Below are 17988 nucleotides of genomic sequence, written 5' to 3'. Positions count from 1 at the left end.
GTGTGTGTGTGTGTGTGTGTGTGTGTGTGTGTGTGTGTGTGTATCTAAGCTGGAGGCTGGCATCTGGTGTCTTTATTCTTTCTCCACCTTATTTCTTTTACAATTTATTTATTATTTTAAAACTATGTATAGGTGTGTTTGACGTATGTAAGTATGTGTACATGACCTCAGGTGCCCATGGAGACCAGAGTTGTCAAATGTCCAGGAGGTGGAGTTGCAGACGGTTGTGAGGTTGTGAGCCACATGACGTGGAGTTTGAAACTGAACTCAGATTGTCTGGAAGAGCAGCGAGTGCCCTTAGGCACTGAGCCTTCTCTGGCCATCTTCACCTTGCTTTTGAGGAAGGATCTTTCACCTTTTGAGAAAGCATCACCCACTATTTGGACATATTAAATGGCAAGCACCAGGGATCTTCATGTCTGTGGCCCTGGGGTTGCAGGCATGCATGGGCACACCTGGCTTTTATGTGCCTGCTGGGGATCCAGACTCAGATCCTCATGCTTGTACACTGGTGGGGTCACATGTGGCCCAGGCTGCTGGCAGTTGTACTTGGTATGTAGTTAGGAATGACCTTGTGCTTCTGATTTTTCCTATTTCTGTTCTCCAAATACTGGGGTTACAGATGTGTGCCACCGCACCCAGTTTTGTCCAATTTCTTATGTTTGGATAAGGTGTGAGTTGTGAAGACTGGATCATTTGGGGTTAAGAGCCAATCTCTTTGACATTTACTAGCTTAAAAAAGATCCTCTAGTGTCTCTAACTCTGTCAGCGTTTGTTCTGTTTTGGTGAGTTTGCTCTGTTTGTGGTTTTTCTACTTATCCTTTTTGAGTTCTGCAGGATTGTCAACACCTTTCATTTCCTTGTAATTTTCTTGTCAGCCATCAAAGCAATTGGGCACGGGGGAGGGGCTCCCTATGGGCAGCAGTAGCAGAATGAGACTTAGGGAGTATGCTTAGATGATCAAATTCTCTCTGAATGGCATTTTTGCTGCAAACAAACAAGAAAAGACAAATGTAGAAATTGTCACTTGTGGTTGCTGTAATCGAGGTTTCTATGCAGCCTTTTAAAGCCAAATTGCAGGGAGCTTCCCTCCTGGGCAGAGGATGCTGTGCCCTTGGGAATTTTTATATATGCCTCAGGAAAAGCAGTGGGCATCAGTGTGCCCTCCTGCCTCCTTCATCCTCACTGCTGTGCATTCTGTATGCTTCTCATCAGTGGTGAGTCTTGGGGTAGAGAAGTTCTGTGGAACTCATCTTGAGTTTAGTGGCCTGGTAAAATGTCCCTGCTTAGTGTTCAAAGCCGTTTTGTGATGTCTGCCTGACATTATTTCTTCATGGTTTTCAGTACTGACGCTTCTCTGTGTTCTGCTCGGTGAGCTGTATTAGACACCTCTGTGGGAACTCAGGTTCAGGTACCATCACAACAACTTGTGAGGACCAGAAGGCATAGAAGACAAGTTTATCAGCAAATCAGGCAACACTTACAGGTAGCATGTATAAGGGGGACTAGGTTCTTGGCTTGTTATAGAATTCATAGAGTGAATCATTTTAGGAAAAGGCAGGGCATACTACCTTATTAAGTGACAGTTGTAACCGTTCGTGTGTGTTTGTGTGTGTGTGTGTGTGTGTGTGTGTGTGTGTGTGTAGGGGATGAAGATATTGGGGGGTGGAAATCTGAGCTGTATCAAGTCTTTTCTTTTTTCCCACCTATACTATCTCCTGTCTGAGGGCAGGCCCTATATTTCATCTTGGTTGATATGACTGGTTGCTCAATGCCACAGTTGAATAAAATGCCTGAAGTGTTTTGAGCACTTTTTGTAGAGGAGGAATGTTTTGCTTTAGGCACACACAGTTTTAACTTTTACTTTATTGTATATTTCTAATTTTTTTTTTGTGTGTGTGTGTGTGAATACTTTGCTTATGTGAATGTATGTATACAATGTACATGCTTAGTGCCCAAAGAAGTTAGAGAGGGCTTTAGGTCCCATAGAACTGGAATCATGGGTGGCTGTGAGCCAGCATGTGGGGGTTTGGGATTGAACTCAGGTCCTCTGCAAGTGCTCTTAATCGCTGAGCCTTCTTTCCACACCCAATGCCTTGACTCTTCAGCAAGTCATGTGACTATTCCTGAGGCTCGGTTTTTTTTTTTTTTTCATTGTGAGTAGGTGTTTTAGGATCAGAAATGACATATGAAAAGTGGCTGGTTCTCAGCCAGCTTTGGGGAAATGCAGATGGCTCCTCTGTTTGTCCAGTGTGAGCGTGAGTGCAGGGACTTCACATACATGCTCCGTCCATCTATTGATGGTTTGCTTTCTTGAGATCTGCCCTTCAGAGAGGACAGTTACCCAGGGTTTTGCACGGCAAGGCCAAGCGGCAGACTCCATTCCTGGTACTTGATTCCTGCTGCAGTTGGTAAAGCCTGGTTTTGGGTCTAGGTACTAGTAGTAGCATCTACCTCAGGAGGAGGGCTTGTAACCAGCTGTCTGTCTAAATGGTAAACAGAGGATTAGAAGGACCAGCCTGGCCCCTTCTCTGTTAGAATATGTCTCCTGTTACCCCACAGCTAACATGGAAATACATATTTTTAAATTTAACCCGAAGAAAAGCAACTTATTAAATTAGGTATTATTAATCTCTTCTTGTAAGACAGTAAAACGAAGCAGAGAAATTAAGGGGTTTCCTAATTTAAACAGTCCTGGCCAAATTTAGTTCAAATCTGTTTCTTCTGGCTCTGGTCAGCTTCCAACAACTGCTAAGCGTACACAAATCTGGAGTAAGAGTGGCCCCAGATACCAAATAAGCTAGAGTCACTCTGCCTGCAGCCTAGGTGTCATTTTTGTTGTTGTATAAAAGCACATGTACATTAATTTCATATGTTAAAGTATTGATGCTATTACATGCCATGCTATGTCAGGAAATCTGGTTTTGATAGGCAACTTAGATATAAACTAAATGCTTTGGTTAATTATTTGCTATCAACTTAGTGCTCTCTTGAGTGTTTTGGAGGTTTTCTTTCTAAAGAAAACCATATTATCTGAGCCTTGGATGTAGGTTTGATATCTGATTGTTAAAATTTTTTTTTTAAAGCCTAACATTAATAAAAAAGGAGAAGGGATTAGAGAAAAGTCGTAAATGTAATCCCGAGTGCACAGCCAAGGTTGGGTAGCCTCATGGTTACCACAGTTAGGCATTACTGATCCTTGGCCTCATGGTGTAAGTTTGGGGTTATTGATTTGGGGCCTGTGTGTACATGTTCTACTTCAGGTGTTAAGCAAATACCACTGAGAAGAGAGGTGTTCTCGGAAAGGATGTTTTCAGTGTTTTCGCATACTTTCAGTGAAATTTGAAAATTTAAGGAAAACAAGCCATTTTTGAATAAGCCAGTAGTATGAACTGAGGCATTTAGGGTATGTATTTGCAGAAGACACAACATTTTCTAGTGAAAGGGGTCTGTGTTCTCTCATTCCGAGCCTGGTGTGGTGTGTTACAGAGGATATGGTGATCAAGTTGCCTCAGGGATTTCATAGCTTGTGAGGAAAGCGGACAGGGAACTGTGGGAGACTGTGTGTGAGAGCACACTGATCCGCTGCATGGGAGACCCACCCTTCAGCCATGAACTCCAGCAGGCCCCTGTTCAAAGACTCTTTGGTTTGTTTTTCAGCCTCACACAGTACTCACTGTTTAGTTTCGCTTACCTGAGTGTGGCCCATGGCCCAGCCTTGACTCTTCAGGGAGTTAAAGATGCTTCCATTGGTGATTTTTCAGTGGTTCACATTGTATAATGACCCCTTCAGAAAGATTGTGTTGTCTTGTCATGGGTTTGCTGCTTTTCTTAAGGTCCTGTATTTATAAATCTTTGCAATGATGCTTTGCTTCTATCTAATGTTTGGGAATCTGCCCTGTGTTGAATTCTCTAGATTGTCCAAGGGAAGAGCTCCAAATTCACTGGATGCCACAGTCAGGCAGCTCTGTTTGGGTTCTGTAGACACGACCATATTTGGGAAACACAAATGGGCCAGCTTTCACTTCTAGGGCTTGTCTTAGTTAACAATGCATGTTTAAGAGCCGTTGTGTGCCCAGAGTTGCACATACAAAGAGACTTGGAAGTAACTCAGGGCTCTGGAATGCTAGGGCAGAGGAGCAGGGAATTGGCAGCAGGTAAGGTTCGTGTCTAAGGGAGAGACTGTGTGTGTTGTTACCTGGAAGTCCCTGTAAATCTCTTAAAATGAAATATTTGGTGCAGTTGCTTCTTTAGGAATTCTGTGAGAACCTTTGAGTCACTCTGTGTCCCCTGAGTCCTCATAAGGAGCTGCAGTGAAGGAGCGTGGCCTCACAAGCAAAAGCAGTTGATGTGATTAATGTTAGAACTCTGCACTTCAGGTCACTGCTGTTCATCCAGTGGAAAAGTGAATCATGTGGAGTTCTCATAGACAAGATTATTAGTACATTTTTTTTTTTTTTAGTTTGTCCGCTAAAATTTTCTGTTGAAAGTTCTAAGGATTACAGTTATATACCAGATGTCAAATATGAGCCAAGAAAAAATTACTTTTCGTGGAAAAACATTGTCTCGCAGTTTGAACATCCCTGATTTTAAAGCCCTAAATCTGAAATACCCTAAAACTTAAAACTCCTTGAGTGCCAGCATGACACCAGAAGTAAAGCCCACACTTGGCTTCAGTAGTAGATGCACTCAAATATAAGCATGCTGAAAAAAATGTATCACACACACACACACACACACACACAAACTAGAGTCAGGAGGAATCTCAAATGAGAGACTACCTCCATAGATTGGCCTATGAGGGTGTCTGTGGGGCATTTTCTTCATTTCTAATTGATGTAGGATGACCTAGCCCATTGTGGGCAGTGCCATCTCTTGGCAGGTGAGCCTTGAAGGCTGGAAAATGGTCTACTTTGTCAGGTAGGCTACACCTAGAATTAGGGTATGTGGTACACATGGGAGGAGGTGACTGGGAAAGTCACTGGATTGTGTTCTTCTGGGTCCTATGGTATGTTAAGATCACTGTTTTCTACAACTGTGACATTCGGGATAACTTTACAAATTATGTAATTGGTTAACCGAAATTTTTAAAATTTGTTCATTCTTTGATTCTTGCCAATCACCCTTTGTCTAGATTGTCACCAGAAGAGATGTCTGATGGTATCACACCTTTCAGGCACATCTCATCCTACAATTTGTGATAGTCGCAGAGGCAACAGTAGAGCTAGGCACTGTCCATGCATAGTAGGTGCTAAAGGAACACTGTTTTAGATCAGTAGACTTTGTTGGCAATTTTCTTTTCCTTTCTGTGCTGCCTGATTAACTTTTGGGCTTGGAGGAGCCCTTACTGGAATGAGATACAGGAGTTCTTTCTTGCTCGAGTCAGCACATGGCAGTTGTGGGGTGGGATGGATCTGAGGCTTATTAGAGTGAGAGCATGGTCTAGAACATCGAGAGTGTAGCTGAATGGTGGCTATGAGGACACTTGGGCAATGAAAATGAAGAATTAGGAAGAAAGCTTTATCATGTATGAGGGTGGAGGGGGATACTCAGGAAGGAGAGACAATGGTACCCTCAAGAGATAGATCGTCCCTCTCCAGCGTTTTTGGATGCTTGCTATGCCCCAGGCTTCCCACTAGATGTTATGGAACAGAGGTGAATACTGGCCACTCTATTAGCCAGGTGAGTGCTGATGGGCTTTGTGTGAAGGAGCAGAGGCAGGGCAGGCAGGGAGGGATAAAAAAATGAACTCAGCCAGGCCTTGAAGTTTGTTGTCTGGCCTTTATACTGTGCAGTGAGGGGTGGGTGCCTTTGGAAGGTTCTAAAGTGATACAGTGATACATGGTTAGGTAACCATGGAGGGCTGGAATTGAGCATGCTGAAGGCAGAGGCTGTCCTGGGGAAGTAGATGAGCAACAGGAGGCAAGTATGTAGAAGGGCTAGAGAGATGGCTCAGGGGTTAAGAGCACTTGCTCCACTTTCAGAAGATAAGTTAGGCTCCTTTGTTGGGTCTCTCACAACTGCCTGTCCGCCATCTTCTCTGCTAAATAAAAATATAAAACAAAACTTAAAAAAAAGAAGAAGTTGGTAGAAAGGAGACTTAAAACATAATAAAATAAAGCCACAACTCAGTTTTTGTGCCCCAGCAGTAAAGGGGTGGATAAATTTCCAGGCTTATGAACTCTATATTTTAACGACAGGTGGGGAGTGAGTGGGTGAGTGCCTACCCAGTGGCCTGAGTAGGCTCTTGAAGCCTCTATCCAACACAGTTGGAAAAGTATGGACATGGGCCAGAGGGCCTATGAATCATCTTGTTCTGACACTCCAGATGAACTCCGAAGGAAATGAGTGTGACGTTGGAAAGGAGCAAGGACCAGCTCATGACCTTGTGGCCATCAGCTCCTAGAAGATCCACAGAAGCCCTCCTCTATCAGGAGGATCCTCATTGCCTACTATAAGCCAGTCTTTGGTGACATCCAGGAATCAGAATGTGTTTGTGGGAAGGTAGAAGGAATTAATTGTCTTAACTGTGGTCCATAGACCTGAGCGACTCTGACTAGTATAGAAACTGTTGGACTTGGCGGAGCATGTTCACGGGAGACCTTTCGGAAAGCCATTTCAGATAATTGGTTAGAACGGATATCGAGTTGGAGGGACTCCAGGAGGAAATGGGAGGACGTAGGGGGTGTACTTTTTGACATGTTTTCCTCATGCTCCCTCCCCAGAAACCATCAGCCTGTTGTGTTTCAAGCCCCAAGCTGATTCTTGGGATTCCAGATTGAAGCTAATGGGAGGGTCAACCCTATCTTAGTTTCTTCCCCTTGAAAGGGGGCAGTTCAGTGTTTATCCCCTCTGCTTTCTGAAGAGCCTTCTGCCCTCTCTCCAATAATGCAGAGAGAGAAGTGACAGTAATAGCGATTGAGAAACTGGAGAGATATGCCTCTCAGGCTGGCAGATAAGCAAGTGCAGAGAAATAAGGCTGGGCATTATTCTGGGCCTTTGCCAGCTGTCTACTCTTTTCAAGGCTTTGGCAATAGGTGCCTGCACATAAAGCCAATCTCAGGTTGTATTTCAAAGATTGAGCATAGCTGATATTTTGTTCTGAGGGGAGCTGGCTCCCTCTAAAGCAACTGCAGCTGAGTGGAGGAGAGCCTTGTCTATTTAAAGCTAAGACTCTATAGGTAGGTCTTCCTGGCTGAGGGGGGACAAGGGCAGAGCTCATGACTGCCTGCTTAGCACTGAAGAGGGATATAGCCCTTCCTTCTCAGGTTATAGTCTTATCTTATGTTGGATACAGAGAGGAATCTTGAAGGCGAAACACCATGAGTGCGCTGTCTGAGAGGTTAGCTGAGGCTCCTTCTCTGGTAAGGCTCCACAAGTTCGGTTTCTCCAGACCGTCCACATTAGGGAATTCTCTTCTTAGTAAAGAGCTTATGCTTAGCTGTTTGATCCAGTTTCAGCTGGAACCATGAGTGTGGCTTTTGCTTTTTAGCAGATTATTCATTCGTCGTCTTCAAAGCTTGTCTTAGAATTACAGGCTCTTAGAAGTAGAAAGGCCCACTGTTGGTTATCCAGATCATCATTCTGAACTCTGGCTACTTCACATCTTGTTCTTCTGGTGGAATGTTTGTGTTGATGCTGTGGTGCTTTGCCCAAGTATGGTAGGGCCAGCAGCTCTAGGTGTAGGATGGTGGCGTGACTCGCTGGCCCACCCAAGCTGGGACACTCTAGGTTCCTACAACCACAAGGAAATAAATGACTTTCACCGCTAGGTAGAATCCTTTTTTTTTTTTTTTCTTTTTTTTTCTTTTTGAAGCTTGCGCCAACATTTGTTCAACTAAATTGTGTTTTAGAGTGTGGCTTAAAAGTAAATTTTTAATTATTAAGTATCTATCAGAGGGCTTGTGTGTGTGTGTGTGTGTGTGTGTGTGTGTGTGTGTGTGTGTGTGTCTGTGTCTGTGTTTATGTCTGTGTGTATATGCAGGCCAGCAGTCAACACAGGTATCTATTTTAATCACTTCTCTAACCTACTTTTGAGACAGGCGCTCTCACTGCCCCTGCAGCTTACCAGTTGGTTAGTCTGGCTGGCCAGCAAGCCTCAGAGATCTTCCTGTCTCAATTACAGGCACCTAACATTTTACGTTGTGCTGGGGAGCCACACTTCAGTCCCTGGGTTAAGGGGCAAGTGCCATCTCCTCAGTGCTAGTGTCAGAGTTTTGTTATGTCAGATAAACATTTGAGTTCACCATCTGATGTAATTAATATCTTTATTATCTTGAAAGAAACCTTCGTAGTAGAGAGCAGTGCACACTTGCCTCAGCTGCCCTTCTTCATTTTACAGTCAAGGAGGATGCAGTCTAGGAACAGTGCCATCCATAGTGGGCAGGTCTTCTTTCCCCAGCTAGCGTAATTAACACGCTGTCCCACAGGCGTACCCGGAGGCCTGTGGTTCTCAGTTCTGTCAAGCTGACAGCTCACAATAACCCTCACGCTCTGACCTTTTTGCTCATATATTGTCCTTTGGTCTCATTTGCTGCTACCTCCTTTATCTTTCCCGCCCCTTACCCCTGGTTTCCTAACTTCCTCCAATTGTACTTTTACACCTTTTCTTGAAAAAAACAAACAGTAACAACAACAAAAAAAAAACTGAACTATATTCTACATATGAAACCAAAATGTTTTTTTGAGTGTTCTTTATTTCACTTAATATGATCTCTAGTTTTGTTTTCCTGCAAAGGACATAATTATTCTTTGTAGCAAAGTACTACTTCATTGCTAGACTTGGCACCTTATCCGTTCTTGCACTGACACGCGTCTAGGCTTCTATCCTCTGGCTCTTATGAAGAGTGGCTCTTAGGAGAATGAAGGTGGGGAGGTATCTTCATATACCTGCTTCATCTAGCAGCTCTCTTCTTAGGTTTTGGAAGAACCTCGTTAGTGGTTTCCACAGTGGCCTCACTAATTTCTTTTCCCACCAGAGGTATATTCTATCGTCACTAGCATTTGGGTGTGTTTTCTTGATGGCAGCCATTCTGTTGGGATATCATTGACCACCTCTCAGTTGTGTTTGTCTTTGCCACTGGGGTGAGTAGTTTCTAGCAGGAAGCAAACAGCTTAATCTTGTTTTTGAGAATCTCCAGCCAGTTTTAGCATCTTTAACTGGCACATTAAGGTCTTTACATTTAGGTGATGTTCAAAGGCTGGGCTGATTTCTTCTTCATTTTATTCTTGTACAGGTTTGCTGTTCTACTGAGTTAGTAATGTTTGAACATACTCTAATTTGTGTTTGTTACTCTGTCCTGCATGACACTTATCTTTTAGAATCCGGTCTCTGCATTTGTGATAGAAGTTGTTGAATTTCTTACCCAAATCCTTAATTGACTGCTGCTTTTCATCTGTCTGTTTACTTGACTCTTCTTTGAGGTTCTGATGATGAACTACCTGAATTCTGTCTACCATTTTACCTATTTCAATATCCTTGGACTCGGTTTCTGAGGTTACAGCTATTTGGAGGAGTCACATGGCCTTGCTTTCTCATGTTGTATTTCTGTGTTGCAACTGAGCATCTGTTGGGATGGATCGACCTCTTTTTTTTTTTTTTTTTCCACATGGGAGTGTTCATAGTGAGCAGTCTTCTTGAACGGTCTGTCCCCATGTCCCTCCAGAGAGGAGAAAGCATACTGGTGCCAGGATGTAAGACAGAACTGCAGAAAGTGTGAGGTGTCCTATGTGGGAGGAGTCAGTGAGTGCTCAAGGTCTTTATTTTGAAGCCTGCAAACCATTGATGAGAGAAATGAAGGAAGACCTGGCTAAAGGGAGAGAGACTGTGCCTAGTGACCTGAGCATTCAATACTGTGAAAACATTAGTTTGCCCCAAATCAATTACAGAGTCTACAGAATTCCAGCTAGAAATCCAACAGCCTTTTTTTATTTTCCTTACTTTCTTTGGGAAAAAAAATAATTATGAAAAATTTAAACTTCACTTGAAAAATGCAAAGGACCTACCTGGGTATGCCAGCAATTGAGAGATCAAGAGAAGAGGATCTTGGCAAGTTTGAGGCAGGTCTGGGCTGCATAGTGAACTCTAGGTTGGCTTGGTTTACAGTGTAAAGTCCTGTCTCAAAAATAAAATGAAACAAGACAAAATGGGAAATGTAAAGGACCAAAAATGGTCAAAAATTTTGAAAAGGGATGAAATCGGAAAACTTCATTATTTGATTTCAATGTTATGTAAGAAGTAGTAATCAAACTAGTGGGTTATTGGATAGAGATATCTCAGTGGATAGAATGGAGTCTGGAAGGAGACTTACACATATGTACCTATTTGTTTTCAAAAAGGTTATACTAAATACAAGAAGGTTGCATATATGTGGTACCATGTGTAGAAAATCCTAGAAAATAGTGGGATCATAGGGACAGTAAGTAGTTAGTGGTTCGTAAGAACTTGTGACGTACTTCACTGTGAGGAGACACAGGGACCTTTTCTGGGGGCAATAGAAATGCTGCGTCTTGTGTCTTTGGTGGTAATTGTGGGGTCTGTTTATTTGGCGTGTGTATGTTTTGTGTTTACATGTAGTCTCCCATCTGAGTACAGGCCCAACCCTGATTAACTTCAGATGAGATTGGCCGTGATTAAGGTGGTACGGCTCTTGACAGCGTACCATCTTCCATAGGGAAGACTGGCCTCAGACTTACTGTATGGGGAGGGTTTAAGGTCACCTTAAACCCTTAAACCCCTATGCACCTGCATGCACCTCCCTGGAATTACAGGTGTATATCACCATGCCCAACTTATCTGAAAAAAACATGTTAATACAGTTTGGCTTGAGCATCAATGTACCTTAGAGGTTGAGTCTTCGGTTAGTGTACCCTTGACGTGCTGGGCTTGAGCTTCGTCACCATCAAACCCAAACAAACCAAAACAGATGGACGCCTTTTGGTGGAGACAAATGATAATAAAAGGCCACACATTGCAAGCGTCCTTTGGTTTGAGATCTCCTCATTCGGGCTGCCCACCTGAACACTGGTGATAGTGTCTACTCCTAAGTGAGGAGGGCGGTGCCTAGATACTTGGACCACGATTCAGGCTGCCCAGTGTCCATGATCAACTCCAGCACAGTTGGGCAAGCTGTTTGACCTCCCTGTGCCTCATTCGTGAGCTAACACTGTGTTAGTACTTGTCATCGCGAGTCAAATAAGTTATTTAAAGCACCTAGAACATTCCCTGGCACATTGTGAGCTGTATGTAAACATTCAAATTCCGTGTCACCCTCTGCTGATAGTTTTTTGTTCCTTTTTTTTTTTTTTAACATTTTTAAATTTAAATTTTTAATTGACTTGTTGCTAGAAGAGATCTGGGATTGCATCTAAACATAGTCAGGATGACAAAAGTGAAGCAAGGAAGGTGAGCGTAAGGCCCAAAGTACCCCAAATCTGTGAGTAGCCATGAACTGGAAGCCTGGCTACGTGGCTCCCCAGTCCAGCTCTGTTTGACCAACGGTTATAGTGTTTGCATCCTTAACACTAATTCTGGGGATTTATCACGCGGCTGCCATTCATCCCCTTCATTGTGTGCTTTTCTGCAGAGCCATCCGGAGCCCCAGCTGTACAAGACTTGCCTGCCACCAGCATGAGTTCTGGTAAGTTATTTTAAATCCTCCCTTTCTCTTGTCAGAGCTACAAAACTGTACGGTTCACTGAGACTTCCACATACCTTGAAGCCCTCAACAGCAGTATCACCACTTAAACACAAATGATGTTTCAGCCACGTCTAGGGGTGTACCGTACCCTGTGTATGTCATGTTTAGCTTCACAAGAGCCCCCTTTCCTTCTGGTGGGATAGAATTGAAGCAGCACAGTAAGCTGCACTTATTCTAAGTATGCAGTTGATAAATTTCGGCACATGTCTACCCCTTAGTGGCATTTCTTAATCTAGATGACGCAAAATACTCAATTTAATCATAATTGGAATTGTCCCTGGATGGGGCCTAACCCAACACTCCTTTATCCGGCTTGCAGACAGCTAACTTATGCTTTTAAGAATCAAGGTCTAAATAAATGAGTGTTTCAAGTATTTTTAGTCTTGGCCTGGGATGGAAAGCTCGGAGCAGGGAAAGCGGAATGGGGGCATGTCTCTGTGCATCATGCAGCTGAGGACTGTCAGTGTCCAGCCTGGAGACGTATCCTCCTGGGTATTGGTTCCACTTGGCCTCCTGGACCTGCAGTTGGGGATGGGAGGCAGGGAGCCTTGTGAGTATCTCATTCAGTTCTCACCATACTGAGGGTATTTTCAGAGATTTCTTTAAGTTAACAAGCCTTTCCCATTGCTGTGAAGGACTGTGTGTGGCGAGGCCTGGCAGGGCCACGAGGTGGGGCGGCTCAAGGCTGTACCCTTCCTCATATATGTCTGGTGCAGCTTGAGTCTGCGCTAGATGTGCCGTTGCTTCTCCTCTGTGAGGTGGACATCGTGACAGCTCTGACCCTTGGGATTTTTCTTAGACCGAGTATAGCAAGGCTCTTAATGTGCTGAGCACTGTGCCTAAGACATGACCAGATCTGCATGTATACTATCTTGCTGTTCTTAGCCTGGAGTTTCTCTTTGCAAGGTGAGTTTCTTGGTGTGCCTTGGGCCCCTTCAGTGTGTTTTCTGTGCCAGAGTAGACATGGGTGCTGCTTGCTGACTCAGTTTCGTTGGCTTGTCTTTTGGTTCATTCTTTTGTATTTATATATAGTGTCATATAGAGGTAAGGATGACCTGGAGCTCCTAGTCATCCTGCCTCTGTCTCCTTAGTGCTGAAGTTACATGTGTGTGCCACCTCTCTGCATGTATGTAGTGCTGGAGATGGGACCTGGGGCCTGACACATGTTAGTAATGGTTGACAGATGAGCCATGTCCTCCATCCTGCCGTTTGGCTTTGGTTGTCATTTATGATAGGCTGGGCCCTTTTTCCTATTTCCTTTTAAAAACAAGCAAAAACATTTGCTCTGCAGCCTAAATAAAGTCTCTTGCGCTTTTAAGCCAGCATTGCTGCTCCTGACAGTTTTAAAAGGCAGCAGGAGGAGGGCAGGTAGGGTGTGCCAGTGCCCAAGAGATGCCCTTCCTCCTTGGAACCCCTCAGGCAGGCGCTGGAAGGAGACTTTATCCAGGAATCCAAAATGCTGGGCATTTTGACCTCAAAGTCCTGTCTTGGACTTTCTATATTAGTTCCAAGGAAACAAAAACGCTACCATGAAGGCAGGAGTGAGAAGCAGTGAGTACACTGTGTGGCTAAGTGCTGTTGAGTGGCATCATTGGGAAGAGAGTAGCTGCATGGAAAATATTGCATATTTAGTGGAAAGAATGGCGGTGAAACGATACGTTGTTATTGTTTCAATTGGTCCTGGGAAGCACTGCCCTTGCAGGTGCTTGTTTAGGTCTCCTGGAGCCCCCCAGATACAGATGGGGAAACTGAGCTTTAAGGAATTAATCACCTGCGTGGGGTTGCCAACACGAGCTGCTGTAAAGGGCACCACATGGCAGGAAGCTGGAGCCTGTTTCCTTCCTTAAGGCTCCCCTTCTTCCACTCCTCCTTGAAATGAGCAGTCAAGGGAGGTTTGACATCAAGAGAGTGAGCCTGTGCCTACAGGTGGATGTGAGCCACAAACAGGATACACCCTGGGCAGTCCCAGCCACTGTGGGGGAGGGGCTGCAGAGGCGCTGTAGAGGCAGCTGCCTGGTTTCCTTATGGCTGGTGTTTATCAGGTGCTCAGCGTTTAGACAGGCCTTAGTAAGGAGACAGTTTCAGCCAGCTTTGCTCCTAGAATGTGAAATGAGTTTTAGGCCTAGCATTTGAGGGAATATATAACAAGACAGGAAACAAAACTGCTTATCTTAGTTGGGGAAGAAGATGGGCTGTGAGAGGGGCACTTCAGTCTCAGCTTAGGGAGCTGGGGTAGTCTAGGCCCCTTGGGCCCTATTATCTTATAAACAGAATTGCATTTTCTAACTCTGCCTCCCAAGGGCTGGGCCTAAAGGAGACAGTGAAATAGTAATTGTGGAATACTCAGCATGCACCAGCAATTCTGGCAAAAAAAAAAAACAAAAACAAAAACAAAAAAAAAACAAAAACAAAAAACAAACAAACAAACAAAAAACCAAAAACATGTTTAAACAACTGTAATAATGATTATGTTTATAGCTCCGCTGGCATTTTGCTGTGAGGGTCCCTCAAAGCACATTGGCCACATACGCTGTGGTGACATAGTCTTCCTGCTCTCTGGTCTTCCCTGGACTGTCCCCAAGTTCACAAAAGTGATGGACGGTGAACCTGGTATGCAGGGAGGGTCTCAGTGTTATCTGCTGCTGAGCAGAACTCAGGAAAATCTCAAGTGACTCTGAGGTGGCAGTCAAGGTGAGTCCCCAAGGAAACATAGGACTTTCCTAAAGTAAGAAAAGGGGATGAGGCTGTCCTGGCTGGGGACTTTGTAGCCAAGGTCTACCTATGAAAATCCCTTGCATACTCAGGGTTGAGACCAGGCAAGTAAGTTCTGGGCTGTGGTGTGTAAATGAGGGTGTGGGTAGAAAAGGGAGGTAGAAGGAGTGAGTGGTCAGGGATACCATGCCATCTCTGGGACAGTACCACAAGGTTCTAGACTGGTAAGGAAGGGCAGTGTCTAAAGGCACTTTATAGAAAAGACAGCTTGTCTTTTATAAGTAGAATTTGGGGTGCCATTTAGACACCTTTTACATGCCAAAGAAAGACACTCCAGGGAAGCAATAGGATCTGTGTCCCCCACAACACACTTCCCACCCGCAAAAGCTTTTGCATACTACCTGGTTCAGGCATTCAGAGCTCTCCCATGTACCCTAGGGGGCTTGTCCCAGGCCTGAAACAGCTACCTGCATACATATGGACAGAGCTGTGACAGGATCTGTTGGGGCAGAACATCCCAACTCTACCCCTACCTCACACCACATGGGACTGATTGTTGAGCTGGCACGGTCACGGGCCTTCTACTCATCTTCTTTCTTTCAGAATGTGATGCTGGAAGCTCGAAAGCCGTTGTGAATGGCTTGGCACCTGGCAGCCATGGGCCAGACAAAGGTAAGGCTGTTAAAGAGAAGCTGGCTTGGTACCGGAAAGCATTTCTGGAAGATGCAGGGGATGCTGGGTAGGTGCCCTCCCATCTTTCTGGAAAAGACATCACTGGTCTAGTCTTAGGGGCATAGTTCCCATGGTGGCTTTCTGTGACCTGAGCTGTGGGCCTACTCTTCATGGGTCTGAGGCTGTCTTTTTCAACTGTGGAGTGAATGCTCACAGGGATGCTGGGAGGTCAGACGGTGCCAGGTAAGTGTTACACGTGTCACATTTGACTTTCATTGGCTGGAATTGCTTGGATATGGCAGGCCACCTTCACTTGTCGAAAATAGGAACATGTCCACAGTCCTATGAAAGTGTCATTTAATTTCAGTGTCATTAGTGTTATGTATACCCTCTCACAGTTTTAGTCCTCCCCGCCACTGTGCTGGCGAGTCAGTCGAGGAAGCTTTGCACACGTGGACCAGCACATTACCATTACCAGTACGGTTTTCATACTTTCACTTTAAAACTTCTTCCAAATGGGAATGTAGAAATATGATAGAAACATGGACCGGATGATATGGTAAGACATTTGCGAGCCAGGCAGCCCACCTCTGGCCCCCCTTGAAGCTGCCCCCTCTTGGCTACTGAGAACTTTCACTTTTTTCTTCTACTTAAAAAATACCCTTTGCTTTAAAAAATGAAGAAGAAACTCCTGCAGTCCTGTTTGCTTAGGACGCTCTCACCCCGGCCTGACCTCAGTCTTGCAGTATGAGGTGACTGGAAGCAAGTTGCAATAATTAGATAAACTTAATTCCAGTTTGCCTGTGAAGACCAGAGACATTCAGAAGGATCTTTCATCTCCACAGATGTGAGTTCTCTTCCCTACAGAAGGAGGGAGTTTGAGCTCAGGGTTGATTCCTGTATCCCATCCTGGGACCCAGTGACTCCGTGAACACTAATCTATCTATGTTCTACAGTATCAATGAGGAAAGCTTAAAATCTTGGCATGGGATATTGAAGTAAAAAAAAAAAAAAAAAAAGTGCACCATCCCCTAAAGTATAATTTCAGAGGTTGCTATGTTTAGCCTTCTTCATCAAATGAATCCGAACACTCTGTTTTATAAGGCAGAATATTCACTCAGGAACCTCTTGGAGAGAGCAAGCAGAGAGCAGAGGATGGGGAGTGAGAGGCTGGGTGGCATGAGGCTGAGCTCCTTGGGGACAGGAGGTCAGTGCTGTTTTCATTCCCACCTCCCTGGCTTGCCACCCTCCTCCATTCAGTGTGTAAGTTCATGTAGGCTATGTTCTTGGGGTCTTGGGCCATCTTGGCGTTCTTGTGCTTAGGGGATATGGAGAGACTGGGCTGTGGAAGGGCTGCAACAGGATGTTTAAACTGGGAGCATGGGAGGGGCTTTTGAAATCCTGGGAATACCAGCTCCACCCTATAAATCTGTTTATAGAAGAAACTGGAGAGGCCTTTGGGGGGCGGGGTGTAGCACAGCAGGTAGTGATAGCTTCCCTCTGCTTAAGCAAGACTCCCCTTTGGTAGGAAACAAGGAGACAGCTGTAACCTGAAGGTCATCAGAATGGCCTGTGGAGCTCAGCCTCTGTACTTGAGAACTTGACTGAGCCTCATACTTCTTCCACTGAAAATGGTACCCCAAATCTGCCTCCCACCCCAGGACAGTCTCCCGAGTGGCCATAACCTACAGCCAACAGGATTTCTGTGGAACTTCATTCTACCTATGTATATGCAGAATTGTCACTCTTGACTTTGTTATTGCACACATAGACTTTGGCCTGCCATATGCCTTCTGAAGCTGCAGCATGATAGGCAGGAGGGGCACTGTACACCTTTAAGGTGCCCTCCACCTTCCTTCCTGCCTGTTTAACAGTCCCAGTCGTGAGATGCTGAGTCAACACTTTCTTATTTCCAAGCAGTCCTATCCCTGGTCATTCTGTGGTCTATGACTGAGACCCCTGGGCACAGTCCATTGGCGTCATCTTGGCACCATAGCACAGCTTTCGTTCTTTGCTGCCATTAAAGAGAAAGAGTGAGGAAGGTTTGGGGTATGCCTGCCATTGAGATGGGTACCTGGGCAGGTAAGGAACGGGGTCTCAGCATCCAGCACTGTGTGTGTACTGAGGTACTGCCCAGAGCCTTAATCATCCACTTGGACACTTGGCACCTCTTTTTCAGCAAGACCATCTGGTTCCCACTACATGGGGGTTCTGGTTTGCGTGGGGTCGGAGGGTGTTGACAATCAGAGCAGGCACAGGATCCAAAAAGGTCTGATTTGGGAGGAACAGCTGTGAGGGCTGAAGGGGCCAGGCAGTCTGAGAGTGATCCTCTTGTTCCTCACCTGCAGCCCCGGCCCTGTCCTCAAAGCCTTCATTGCATAGCAGATGACCCACTATTCCCAAGGGACACCTTGTACTCCGATTGCATTCCCCTTCCTCCGCTTGCCAGGCCATCTGCGTCTCTGTTCATCTCTTTGTCCAGAGCCTTGGCAAGCTCCTGGTGTGCCAGGAGGTGCCGGTAAACACTGACCAACTCTATTTGAGTAATGGTTGGAGGAAGGCTTCTGCCATCTTGGCCCAGAACCCTAAAGAGAGAAAGCAGGCTATTTTTAATGACTGCATCTACTGCTCTTTGCATTGTTCTTTGAGCGTTGGCAACTTCCTTCTATTGTCCTTCAAGTTCCTCGACTTGCCTGAGTGTCTCCCAAACGTTCTTCCTAGATGCACCGTTGACCCTTTTGTGTTTTCAGCAACTGCAGACCCTTTACGTGCGCGCTCTATTTCTGCTGTTAAAATAATTCCTGTGAAGACAGTGAAAAGCCCTACAGGCCTAGTACTCCCTCCAGGTATCTCTCTTCGGGGCTGTTTCTTTTAATGGTCAGATCATGCATGGTTTCTTTTCTTC

At 45.0% G+C, this 17988-nt stretch overlaps 1 protein-coding gene across 7 annotated transcripts in view; it reads left to right on the top strand.

The window, feature by feature from the left end:
* Nucleotides 1-17988, top strand: part of Sorbs1 (sorbin and SH3 domain containing 1) — a 226781-nt gene that overhangs the window by 103631 nt on the left and 105162 nt on the right. For 6 of the 7 annotated variants that reach the window (XM_055630147.1, XM_055630148.1, XM_055630151.1 and 3 more), the window contains 2 exons: nt 11586-11639; nt 15015-15083. In XM_055630147.1, the coding sequence (XP_055486122.1) occupies nt 11630-11639; nt 15015-15083 (79 nt within the window). In that variant the 5' untranslated portion in view covers nt 11586-11629. Of the gene's footprint in view, nt 1-11585; nt 11640-15014; nt 15084-17833; nt 17930-17988 lie in introns of all 7 variants that reach the window. The other variant, XM_055630154.1, reaches the window with a different exon arrangement.

The sequence above is a fragment of the Psammomys obesus genome, unplaced genomic scaffold, assembly GCF_907164565.1.
Source record: "Psammomys obesus unplaced genomic scaffold, mPsaObe1.curated_primary_1811, whole genome shotgun sequence".
In the NCBI taxonomy this organism is placed as follows: Eukaryota; Metazoa; Chordata; class Mammalia; order Rodentia; family Muridae; genus Psammomys; species Psammomys obesus.
This window is presented reverse-complemented; position numbering and strand designations above follow the sequence as displayed.